This window comes from Empidonax traillii, unplaced genomic scaffold (genome assembly GCF_003031625.1).
Source record: "Empidonax traillii isolate 1590-97213 ecotype Southwest subspecies unplaced genomic scaffold, ASM303162v1 scaffold808:size486820, whole genome shotgun sequence".
In the NCBI taxonomy this organism is placed as follows: Eukaryota; Metazoa; Chordata; class Aves; order Passeriformes; family Tyrannidae; genus Empidonax; species Empidonax traillii.
The window spans coordinates 418,580-431,242 of NW_020956001.1; the positions used below are offsets into that span (position 1 = coordinate 418,580).

Here is a 12,663-nt window from a genome sequence, read left to right on the forward strand (position 1 = left end):
GCGGCCGGCGGGGCGGCGGCCGCGATGGCGGTGGCTGGCCCCGGACCGGTGCCGGTGCCCATGAATCTTTTCGCCACGTGGGAGATCGACCGCTCGGCGCCGAGCTGCGTGCCCAGGTGAGCCGACCCCGCCCCTCCGCCCTGCGGGGGCTGCGGCGAGCCCGGGCACGGCCGGGGCCGGCGAGGAGGCGGCTCCCGCAGCATCCCTGCCCCGCCGGGCCGCGCCCCCTCGGCGGCGGGGAGGGCCGGCCTCGGGCAAGGGCTGATGCGCGGCGAGCCCCGGCCGCCGTGCCCCCGCCGTGCTGCCCACGGGAGCAGCCCCGGGACCGGCGGGGCAGGGTGGGACAGCACCGGACCGCGGCTGCGTTGCCTCCATGTTGCAGCCTCTGGCGACTGTGCCGCGATGGCCACGGATCCCTGAACGGGGTGTGTCTTCGTGGCCGCGCTGCTTTGGGAAGCTGCCTCTTTGCTTTCGAAGTGAACGTGTTGGCCTTACAGCCGGATCCCTGAAGACAGGCAGTGGCCACCAGGCATCCCTGAGCCTGTGGGGCTACCTGTGTCACCTGCGCTCCAGACCACAGGGGACAGCAAGAAGGATTCATTGTGCTGCCAGCTGAACTCAGAGTTGTATCTCTGGCAGAGCTGGGAGACAAGCTGAGTGGTGTAGATGTCATCACTGACTCTGTGGTTAAGGGTATAGTCCAGGCGAGATGTGCCTGTAAACACCTGTCTTGGAGCCAGGAGGTGCCTGATGTATTAACGAGCTGGGTGTCTTTTGGCCCACTCATCTTATCAAACACTGATCAGAAGGTCTTCTCAGGAGAGCTATGGGGCAGATTCAGGAAGTCAGTGGATGAGAAGAAGTGGTGTGTGATCGGTCTGAAAGTTGTTTAAAGAACTGGTTTTTGGCCAGTGAATCCTGTATCTTTGCACAAGGACAGTTTCCATTAGCATCGTGTAGGTGCTTTTTCTAATGCACGAGCTTCTTTGTATGGTGATAGCTAGAGGGGCAGCCATCTGACACAGCAGCTTGCAGGAAACGTCTGTAAAATTAGTCTGAAATTTAGTCTCTGAAATATCTTCAAATGCAACATTTGCTCAGATGGGAAGAAGCTAATGGAAGCTGATTCTTCCTTCAGAGACCATGGCTCTAACATGATGTGCTGCTGTGTCTGTAGAGTCAGCAGGTCTGGAGAAGTCCTGCCCGTGGTCATAGTCCACAGTGACCAGTGTGGGACTGGTGCCTCTGTGTTTTCCAGCCTTCAGCTAGCCCAAGCTTTCCTTAGTGAATGGGTCACAGATGGGCACCTGTCAGGCAGGTATTTGTGGTCACTGAAACTAAAGTGAGGTCCAGCCCCAAACCTGGGTTAATGGTGTGACTGTGCTTACTCACTCTTTGTCCATGTTCTTCCTCTACTGATGTGCTTGTATAATATTTTAGTCTTGACATTAGGTTCTTCAAGGCAGAAGCTCTGCTGTACTGTCTCAGTGCCCAGCAAAGGTGGTCTCTGGTCTTACTGTGCTTTGGGGGTGGTAGTGGTGGCAAAATAATATCCTATCAAGGGCAGTCATGCTTCTCCCTCGGGTTTCTCTGTTTCTTATCCGTGGGTAGTCTCAAATTTTACATTCTTATGCATATTTTGGGAAAGGAGAACTTTGCACTGGTTTTAATGCTATAGAACATGACTTTTTCTGAACTCTCTATTGCAAGTCTTGGCTGTCCCTGTATTCCTTCATAGGTGTTTCATTTTCTGCAGATGCAGCTCTGGCTGCTGCAGGAGTGAGACTAGGCTGGATCAACTTTTATGGGGTTGCTCTGAGCTTGGCTGTTAATGCAGGACAGTTCAGAGGTTGTGTCCAGGCCTTCAGGATACCAGAGACAGTCTGGGCCAGTAAAAACAGGCACTGTGAAGTATAAGCCTCAATGCATGGAACAGTTCAGTAGTATGACTGTAAGACGTCTGATATCTTGGCTTTCTAAGATCAACTGTTGCCCATAATCGAAGTTTTTTCCTGCTGATTAAGGAATATGCCCTTGAACTAAGTCCACATTTGTTTTTGCAAATGGCCTCAGGAATGAAAGTATCATCCCTTCTGCAGGGTCTTTCTTATTTCAGGCCCAAGTTGAGAGAGATCTGTGACCTATTAATGACCTTCCTATGAACTGACTGAGTATAGCCTAGATCCAGATGCCTTTGGCTCAAGTGGCTTTCAGGGGAGGCAGAGCTGAATTTTCTGGGAAGTGGGCTATTATGCAGAGGCAGAAGGAAGAAAAAACATGGGGAAACCAAACAAAATGCACCTTGCATCTTCAGTTACCCCACATTGGGGTAGGGATTATTGGCTTCCCATCACAATGCCTTTTGAGGAAAGCAAGCCTGATTAATTCAGACTGCAGGGTGTGAACCATGCTTTGGTTAAAATAGTCAATCAATTAGCCTTAACTGCCACTCATAATTATCTTAGCAGAAGTGTTCTGAGGTGGGAGTGTCTTTATTGTGATGCCTTGCAAATAAATACCCTTAAGGTATTACCTTAAGGTAATACTTTAAGGGTATTAAGGTAGTAGCAGGTTTTCACTGTATGGAGACTGCAAGAAATGAACTAGAGGTTTTCCAAAATAAAATGTCCATCTGCATCAAGGTAATGTCTTAACTGTGTTTTCATTGTTTTGTGTTGATCAGGCAGTATGTTTTGAAAAAAACGTGTGAAAGGATTTAAGCCAACATGCTTGAGGTCTTGTTAAGTCCACAGTGGTATTTTCAACCTCTTGTAATGGACTGCTCTTTTTTTTTTTTTTTTTTTTTTTTTTTTTTTTTTTTTTTTTTTTTTTTTTTTTCTCTTTACCATCTGATCATCCATAAATGTAAGTTCTTAATTAGGAAACAAGATAAGATTGTGTCATTGTGTTCACTTCTTCCATGACACAGCTGTTGTGTTCAGTGTTATGTGGACGTTGTTTCAGTGATAAGTAGCTGTATTTCTAGTGAGAGGTGAGAGATAAGAGTTGTATTTTGGCTACTGCGTCAGTATTGTTCAGCTCAAGCGGCAAAGGCAGATTCTACCTGTGCAGATTATGCCATGAATGGCACTGCAAGGATTCATTTCGTCCATGGTACCTCATATATCAGTACAATGCATGAGCAAACAAACATTCCAAGTCTTGCTGCCACCCACACGTTGTGCTTGAACACATTGTCTCCTGCTTATGATAGTTAGAAAAGCATCGACTGAGGGAAATGTATGTGGTTTGGGCTCACTCTGTGAGATCTTATATGTGTACAGGGTATTAAATTTCAGAAGATGCTCTGAATTCTCTATCATTAAAACTTGGCAAACTTGGGTTTTGGAAAGTTATAGCCTAATAGGCCTCTTGAAATGAGAGCAGTTGTTGCAAGTACTACTGGAAATATTCCAAAAGTGCCAGCTAGGGTGATCCTTTGAAGTGCCATGAGGTCAGTGTTGTTGTCTCTGCAACCCTGTTTACCTGTTTGGGCAGACTGTGTCCATTACCTGACAACTCGCAGAGAGTAGGTTAAGATTTTATTTGTGCAGGTGGTTGCATGCTTTCCTTGGCCTGAGGTCCAGAAATCCTTGCAGTGACAGTACGGGCCATACAGTGTGGAGGAACGTGCTCTCCTCTGGCACAGCTACATGGGGCTGCATCTTGCAGCCTCACAAAGGGGAAGCTGTGGGCTCAGGGCTCTGTTTACTCTCAGCAGAGTATTGCATGTCTTTTTTATAACCCCTAAGAGCTTCCTTTTCTGAAGCTGATTTGGTAATGAAGAGCCTCTGAACTGGGTATTCCTTTAAGAAACACTTATTCCAGCTGGAATAACATATATTTATCTTCCTGAGATGTTCTTGAGTGGTTTCGTGGGTAAATCAGACATTTTCATGGTAAACTTCCAACCTCAGCAAAATGTGTTCTGTTTGGATAAGCTACAGAGTTGTACCTCTGGGAAAGTTAAATGATTCCAGATTGTTCCTTCGAAAGATACTATGATGCCGTGACAAACCAGAGTAGCTTTAGACCCAGAGTGCTTGGGAGAGGCCACAGTTTCTTGTAAGGAAACAGTCTCTTATAATTGGCGAAATATGCCATGTTTGAATTATGATTTCCTTCTAGTCCTATGTAGAAAACAAAATGTTCTAAACAGCCATCAGGTTGCTTATTATTCTTAATATCGTGGGCTTGGCTTGCAGGCCTGCAGCCATAATAAGTCTGATGTGTTGTCCGCTATCTGTCGCTCTCTGTGGCAGCAGAGCACATTTGGGATTTCTTCTCTGGCAGTGTTATGTTTCCCTTCTGAGTATACAATAATTGAGTGGCTGTCTGTTACTCCTTTCTGCTCATTAGTAGAACTCGGGACAAATGTCCACTGCCAGTATGATTGATGGGGGGGTGTGCTCCTTTCAGAATGTTAATAGTGGCTTCCCTGAGGGCTTAATTTTATTTGAAGTACTGTCATGCTGCCTCCTAGCCTTGCTTTCCAGTGTTTCATTCATTAACTAGGCTGCATTACCTCAGTTGTCTGATGGCTTATCAAAAATCTTACATTGTTCTAGTTGTGCTAGTACACCATGAGTGCATTCCACTTCCTCTGGCATACTCAGTTACTTGTGACTGATCACTGGCAGCCATGTAGGATGTGTATAGTGCACCCTCCTCTGGGATCGAGATTCCCTGACCTTTATTCTGTCAAAAGAATAAATTGCTGAGCACCAGTAGCCTACAGGGTTCCTGTAGCAGATCTGTTCTTGGATGAAATCCGTGCCGATGCTTTTGTGTAATTGTTTGCAATCTGAAATTATTCTGGATTGAAAGTATGTCTCCAGTCAACTCCAGTCAACAAGTTATTTCCAAAAGAGAGCCAGAGGTGAGAAACATACTGCATATTATAGCATGCCAGATGAGCATATGGACAAGGTTATTTCCCAAACACCTTGTGTTATTATCTGTGGTTTCAGCATCTCAGCTTATGGAGAAGCTGTGCTTCTGTTTTGGATTGTTTTGAGTTTTTTTTAACTACATCAAAGTTGGTGAATACTGTTTTGGGAAACAAGAAGTGAGAGTGTCTTACTCCTCTGTGTGGGATGTGGCAGCAGGAACCTGTGTCTGCCTTCAGTGAAGCAGACAGCTTAAGTGATACTGCTTTTGTAGTTAGAAGTCTCTTAGATAAATGAGGCTTTGTTTGGATACTTCAGTATTCTCATTGCAGTGGACTGGGAGGAGAGATGCAATGTGTTCAGGCACCTGAAATATTGTATGTGGTTACAGAGACCACTCCCTGCTCTGCAGTGTGATTCAGCCTCTGTGCACACAACCCAAAATTACATTGGCATTTTATGCTGGCCTGTAGCAATGCCCTCTCCTTTGTAATGCTGTCCACTGCCATCTCTCATGCTCTTTCTGTTGCTCTGTATGTATCAAGCGGTCTAATTCAGTGAGTGATTCTGTTTAGTAAATAAAAACTCTTGTCCTTTGGCTGCTATTCTAGTTTTTCTAGGTTCTCCTTATTTTCCTACTCATGCTGATTTTTAAACTTCCACTGTAGATCCTGCTTATTGTGTTTCTTATTCTTCAGAGCAAGCATATCTTAGGTAGCATGAGATCCAGAGCCACTGCATGTGAGACCGTCTCCGTGCCCAGCTGTGTATTTCAACTGTTTTTCTGCGTAGATAACTAAATTCTCATCAGTATAGGCAGTTCAGGATGATAGCAGGACTCATGGCTTTAGTTTCACTTTCCAAAACAGAAAACAATTAGGTGTTGTACTATTGCAATGGTAACAGGGCTAGAGTAAGAGTAACTCCCTGGAAAAGGGTTCTGCTCCTCTTTTCCTGTTTAATACCTCTTCTATACCAAGGGGGAAGAGCCTGTTCAGTGCCTCTCATTGATTCTGAATCCGTATTATTTAGATGTGTTGTTTAGATTCACATTATTTATATATACTTATTTTTATATTTTTGTATTTGTTTATCATTTTCCCCCATGTTCCTTCAGCTGTCTTCTAGTAGTACCTGATCAATACATTCACTTTTTTTTTTTTTCTTGTTGTTCCTTTACCTCCAAAGCCCTGCACACACCTGTGGATATTTTTGGCACTGTTCTCACGTTTTTTTCTGTGCTTCTGTCTTGACTTGCATACCCGTAAATGAACAGTCTTTCATTCTGAATCTTAATTTTTCCATTTTCAAAGTAGTTTGTAATGACCACATCTTGTTCTTTTATAGTTTTTATTTTTCAGCTGAACTATGTTCCTGAAGCTCTCGGCTTGTTTTTTAATGGCTTTTAGATTTTTTTCACTGTTAATGAGTGTCAGCTTTTTTCTTCTTTTAGACTTTCTGAACTTGCTTGTATGTGCACCCCTGAAATACAGTCACATAAGTTGACATTTCTTTCAGTCTTCTCATACTTTGTCCTCAAGGCTGCTTGTTCCAAGTATTCCTTCCTTTCTTGTGTGCTCCTTTGTCAGAAGCAGACTCTGGATGTCCCATTTGGATTTCACAGCATGCTGTGTGTATGAATAATTTATTAAATTTTTCCTTGAAGTTTGTCAAGTCCCTTGACAATTCAAGCTTTTTTCGTGCTTTTTGTGCTCCCTAATCTCCAGTCAGACAAAAGGACAACATTCCCATTACTCTGCATTTACACTGTGTTCATCTCATCTGTGTATTGCTCAAATGTTCATACATATTTGGAGGTACTTTTATCTGTTGCCATACTGATTTGTGGAAGTGTGGACAAGTCACCCTTGTTTCAGGATCCTGCTCCACCCACAAGGATCTGAGCAGAGAACTGCATTGTACAGGCACTGTTATTAACATCTTATATTGCAAGTGGATGAAAAGCCTATGCACAAATTTGTCAGCTTTGGTTAGAATCATTCTTTTGAGTGAAGAGTCTTAATTGTGCAACTCTTTAGAATTAAACTTTTTTTCTTTTAATTTAATGTTTTTCTTACATTTATGAAGAAGCCTCAAAAATGGATGCCTGTGCTGGTTTGACACTGTCTCTTTCATGGGCCTGTATCACTGGTGTTGTGTCACTTCAGTCCCTCATCTGTACTCTCTTCCCAGATGTAACACACCATGGTACCATGTTCTTGAGCCTGCAGGGATTCCGATCTAAGGTGTTCGCCAGCTTAAGGCTATAGCAGAGGAAGTAGATGGGATGAGAGAGTCCTGTGTCCATACTGCGTCTGAAGTAGCAAGGCGTAATGAAACATAAACTCTGTGTTCATCATTAGTAGGAAAATTGTTGGACAGTGCTTTATGGAAGATGCTGTGTCTGTGCTTTTTGTCAGTGTGTGTGGAGATCTTTACCAGGACAGTCTGGACAATGAAGAAGTTGGTGTGTATCAGTGACCTACCTTTGACCTCATTTCACTGCCTTTCCCAGCTTGGCTACAGTAACACATCTCCAGCAGACTTGGAGATGTATCCCAGTAAGCTCTGCCAGGTGATGAGTGTGAGAATGTAGTCTGTCTTGCATCCCCATTAGCATTTTCACACTTGGGTCAAAGGTACTTGTCACTGTGTCTTAAGCACTTGTGCTTTCCTTTCTGCAGACAAGGCTGCAAGTGGTGTTTTTGTAATCACCACTTTGTGGTGGTGAATTCATTAACACATTTTATTGTAGCCTGGAGACACAGTGAGCGAGCTGTTTAGCAACAGGTATCGTGGCAGACTGCTAGTGCTGTGGCTCCGTGGGGGTGTGGTGCTTTTGCACCTTGCCGTGCCATTGACTGCTGCTCCCAGTGAAACTGGCACTGCAGCATCTTTTGTTAAAGCAGGCTTGGATCTGGGGGACAGCTGGTGCAGCAATTCCACTGCACATGGAGATGAAAATTTCAAAATCTGTTACATTTGTGAAGAAAGTTCTGTGACATTAGCCATACTGTTGCTGATACCAAATTTCAGCATGGCTAAAATGAGGAAAGTTCAGTGTGCTGCTGCAGACTTCCACTTCTTTTCTGTGTGCCCTTAGGTGGCTTTTGGGTAGATCCCAAGTGAACAGCTGGAGGTTTTTACGCAGTGTTCTTAAGTAAAGCAATGACCAGGTAAAGATGGGATGTTTCCCAAGTAATGTACCCTTTCTTTACCTAGGAAAAACGATTCTAATAATTCACTGCAGCATGTTACCACTGACCCGTGGATTGGTTAGTAAGCTCTTTCTAATGTTTCTAGGCAGGCTGTTATGCATCAGCAATGAATTCGGTCACATGCTCTTTGTTAAACAAGTAACTTGCTCGAAAACAGAGCAGAAAGATGACCTTGCAGTTTAGACGCTGAAGTGAGGCTTGGATTCAGATCCAGGGTCTGAAATTGCTTGCTCCTCTTCTATTTCAAATAACCCTTACTCTCCGTGAAGCCACAGCTATGACTCATGTTCCTGTTCTCCCTGCTTTTTTTCCGTGCATGTTTCCCTGCTGCAGTGTTCCCTTTTCCTTGAATATGCTAGGGCAACTGTGCAGTTGTAAAGGGACAACTGGAGAGACACCACCTGAGAGCAATACCCAGCAGAGTTTTCCTTGCTGTCCCATCTGCCAGCTGGGAATCCCCTGGGAACTGGTGGAGTTTGGAATAAGGTTTGGAGAGCAGTATGTGAAAATTATTTGGACTTTCTGCTGATGTTTTAAGAGCTCTTTCTGCTGAGGAAAGACATTGCTCCTGGTAGAGGCAGTTAATATCTGCATAGCTTGCAGTGGAACATGAGAGCGGGCTGATCATTGTGTGACTGGGTAGCATGCTGTGCATGCTGGGACAGGCTGTTTGGGCAGATCCTAATGCTTCCTCAGGAGATGCTTCTTGACAATGGGCTTATTATCTGGAATTCAGCTTGTGTGACAGGAGGTGCCAGGAGTCTCAGGGCAGAGTCTCATGTCCTGTTGTGGAAGGTGCTACGTGATGTGCTACAATGAAATGGTGCCTGTTGTGTGTGGGTTTTACTCCGTGTTTTGGATAAAAGATGGGTGAGGAGGAAGCACAGGTGAAGCAATTCATACAACAGTTAAAATGTGGCAGAGGCAGATTAAATCTTGCCTCTCTGCCTGGATCTTAAATCTAAATTGCTTCCTATCAACAGCAATGAAGTCTCTCTGCAGCAGGACCCAAGACATGTAGTTGTGTCACTGCAACTCTCCCGAGCACATGGTGGGGCAACAGTTGTTTGGTGTGGTTTGTCCTCAGTTGCTTTTCCTTTCTATTTTTTGTTACTCCTTCCCAAATATTTGAGTATTGTGAGCAACACAGCCAGTGAGTTGTAGCTTTACACAGGAAACTGCTAAGAAAGTGTTTGTCCAACTCTCTCAACTTCTGATCCACTTGCCCCGATTTGTACTGGCTTGTCAAGGGCAACTTCCTCAAGGAACCGTGTCTCATAGAAATCAGTGGTTAGAGGGAGGTTGGAGGTCCAGTTAGGTCCTTTGGTGGAGAACTTGGCTGCCTTCCAATCCCCTCTTTGCCGGCTGATGTACCTGAGTGGGCTGTGGCGGTAACTCTCAACCATCCTCAGTGTTTGTTGTCTTTTTCTAGTGGGGTGGTACTGAGAATCAGGAGGGGGAAAGGAGGAGAGAAGACAGCCTGGGAAGAGCTGATATAAGTGCAGGAATGGGGGTGGGAGAGTACAGTGCATTTTCAGGCTACACTGTTTCAGCTGTGATCTTTCCAGTGGTGCATGTATGTGGGTATGTGATGTGAAAGGATGCTGAGTTAGGAGGTTGGTTTAAAGGAGTCTGTTTCATTCACTGTTTGTGCAGCAAGGTGCATTTGCTCCCTGCAAAGGTAAATGTGCCTTTAAACCAAGGAGTAGGAGGCAAAATTAGCAACCCTAAACACCCTTCTTAAGCAATTGGAGGAGGAAAGGTTTAACAGCCGCCCACCTGCCTTGTAACTTCTGCCTACTTAAAGCCTAGCCAAGAGGAGGGAAAGGAAATCTCTTAACCTGATTATTGTTTGTGACTACAGTAAGCAATCCAATTACAGCCATACTTTAATCCTGACACTGTTGGACCCCACTTAGAAGAGAGAAGTCTTGGTTTTGTACCTTTGCAGACAGGGATGTGGTGTCTATAAAGGAAATCATTGAACCTCCCCGTGCCTTAACCATTAGCTGAAGAAACTGTGATGAGGCTCCGCAGTGGGCACCTGGAATTTGTCCAAGGAGCATGAGAACAGCTGGCCCCAAAATTTGCATCTTGTCTATTTCTGTAGGTAAGGAAAAACTTCCTTCAAAGATCTAAGTGTCTTTTGGAGACCGTTTAGCACATCCCGATAGTTCTGTGCTCTTGAGAAGAGGAATCTTGAAAAACGTTTTCCAAAAATCATCTCTACCTCTTCAGCCGTGGTTATTTCTCCTCTATTTCTCAGCTAGCAGAGCTGTGAGATATGGAAGAAACTGGGCTGTAAACTGTGGCAGCTTGTGCCTTTGACAGGGGAATGGTGTTCTTTGGGCAAGATGCAGAAAAGCAACATGGTTGGTGATGGGCTGGCAGAAGTGTTCATCTCAGCTAAACACTGCTGTGAACAGAAGGCAGAACAGTTATTGGCCCCCAGAAGTTCTTATATTCTCTTCTGAGAAATGATGAGGCACTTGTGTGCAGTCCCGACCATAGTGGCAAACACTTCTGTTGGCATGAATATGAATAGGTTTCAGGTCCCAAGTGACAAAAGATTAATAACTCTGCTTAATTACAGCCTATTTTTTTGTAATGCTATGAGAGTAAATGACTTTTCAAGGAGAACTGACTGTGAGATGTGCACGATGTTGGTAAATAGATCATGGTTTAAAATCCAGGCAGGATTTGTGTGAGAGAAGCTCCACACTCTGCTTTCAGAGTACGTGTGATTTCAAGCCAAACAAACTTTCTGTTGAGGTTAGAGAAGTGTTCAGTATTGAACTATTACAGGGTGGTTACAGCCTCAACTGCCCAGGTCTAGAGAACATCTTCCTTGTGATAGCACAGCACTCTGAGATTGTGAAAACCAAGTGTAGGGTTATGTGTTGTTTTACACTAATTTAACACTAATTATATTTTATTGTATAAGTGAAGCATGTGAAGTTTCATAATTCAGTTCCTGTTATCCAGAACAAATATTTGCTGCTGATAGCTCTCAAAAGGATCCCTGAGTGGATAGTCCTGATCCCTTGTCGACAGTGCAGGTGAATTCTTATCTGATGTGGTTTCTCTGTCTAAGCAGTAGGACAGAGAGCAACATGGGGAGCTTTCTCAGAAGCAGCAGGTAGAACAACAAATGCTAGAGAAACAGAATCTTGTAGAAAGAAGGAAGGAAGAAAAAAAAAGAGAAAAGAAAAGAAACAAGAAAAGAAAGAAAAGAGATTGTTTGGTGCCAATACGGAGATTTTTAGAAGTACCTTTTGAGTGTCCTGTCTCTTTTTTCTTGACCAGCTATGGGAAATCAAACTGTTGAAGGGGAAGTAACTTGTTTCTTTCTGGGGCTGAGAGAGATAATCTCAGGCTGCCTGAAAGCAGACTTTTGAACAACTTCTTCTTCCCCTATTTTCCAGTAGGAAATCTCCCCACAAAATATGTGGTCTCTGTTCTGTAGAGCATCTGTTGCTCTTTGGGCATGTCACTGAAACATGTGCATGTACACACCTTCCCACTGCCCCAGACAAAAACTGGACCTCAGTGAAAAGTTATGTCCCTTGTCAAGGACACTTTGGAAATACATGTACTGCAAAAGGCCTTTGAATTTGAGCTGTAGTGATGTGATTGTTAGTCCTTCCTGCTTCTCCCTGTACCTGTGAACTCTTTTTGGAGTGCCAGCTCCGTGTGCATCCTGTAGGATGCTCATTGGGTTGCAACTGACAATTGCTGCCTCTGAATGATACCTGGTGATGAGGGGTGGTGATGGAGAGTATTTGAAATGCTACCTTTGCAGCACATGCCTGTGCAGAATATTTGGCTCCACCAGCTCGCTTGTCCTGGACATTACACCTACACTGCGCTATGCTGTTGCTTGTCATCTTCCCTTCTGGGACAGAAGTGCTTAATCTTTTAGAAGAGCAATAAATCCATTTAAAGCAAACAGGTTTCAGGCTGATGTTGTCCATGTCTTTGGTGTGGGTCTAGGGGAGGGGGCAAAAATGGAGGAGAGTTTCTCTTCTTGTATCCTATTGACCCCGAGGACACTTTGCAGCTGTGTCACTAATTGTATCACAACTGTCAGCACAGTAGGAACACAAGCCTGTGCTATTTGCTTATGATCTCTCTGGTTCCTGCAGTTCTCAAGATTTTCAATATTTCCTACAACATCTTGATTATATAAAGGACAAGTGAGTCTGGGTGAAAACCAGCCATGTTTTGCACTTACTAATTTTCTTCCCTTTATATTTTCAGATTTTGTATTACCTTGAGATTTCCTATATTTCAGCTATTATACAAATACTGTGAAGGACTAAGCCTTAATGTTTGGGATTAGATAAAAGCGATGTTGAGGGGAAGGAGTCTCTTCTATGCCTGGTGACCTTGTTCTTGTGCGTGGACAGCTTGCTCCTGAACAAACTGCTCATGGAGTAGGTCTGCTAATGACAGATGGTTTGGGGTGGCAACTGCTAGTGACCTGGTAATAAAATGACCAGGACAGTGAAAAAAGATAGCAGAGAGATTTTTCACTCTTAAGAATTTGTACAAGG

General features: G+C 44.2%; 1 protein-coding gene across 2 annotated transcripts in view; it reads left to right on the forward strand.

Moving 5' to 3' along the window:
• The window catches only part of LOC114066755 (phosphofurin acidic cluster sorting protein 1-like), a 61,038-nt gene continuing 48,375 nt past the window's right edge, over positions 1 to 12,663 (forward strand). Inside the window, exon 1 of one of the 2 annotated variants that reach the window (XM_027901710.1) lies at positions 1 to 116. In XM_027901710.1, coding sequence (XP_027757511.1) covers positions 25 to 116 — 92 coding nt within the window. In that variant the 5' untranslated portion in view covers positions 1 to 24. The remainder of the gene's footprint in view (positions 117 to 12,663) is intronic. The other variant, XM_027901709.1, reaches the window with a different exon arrangement.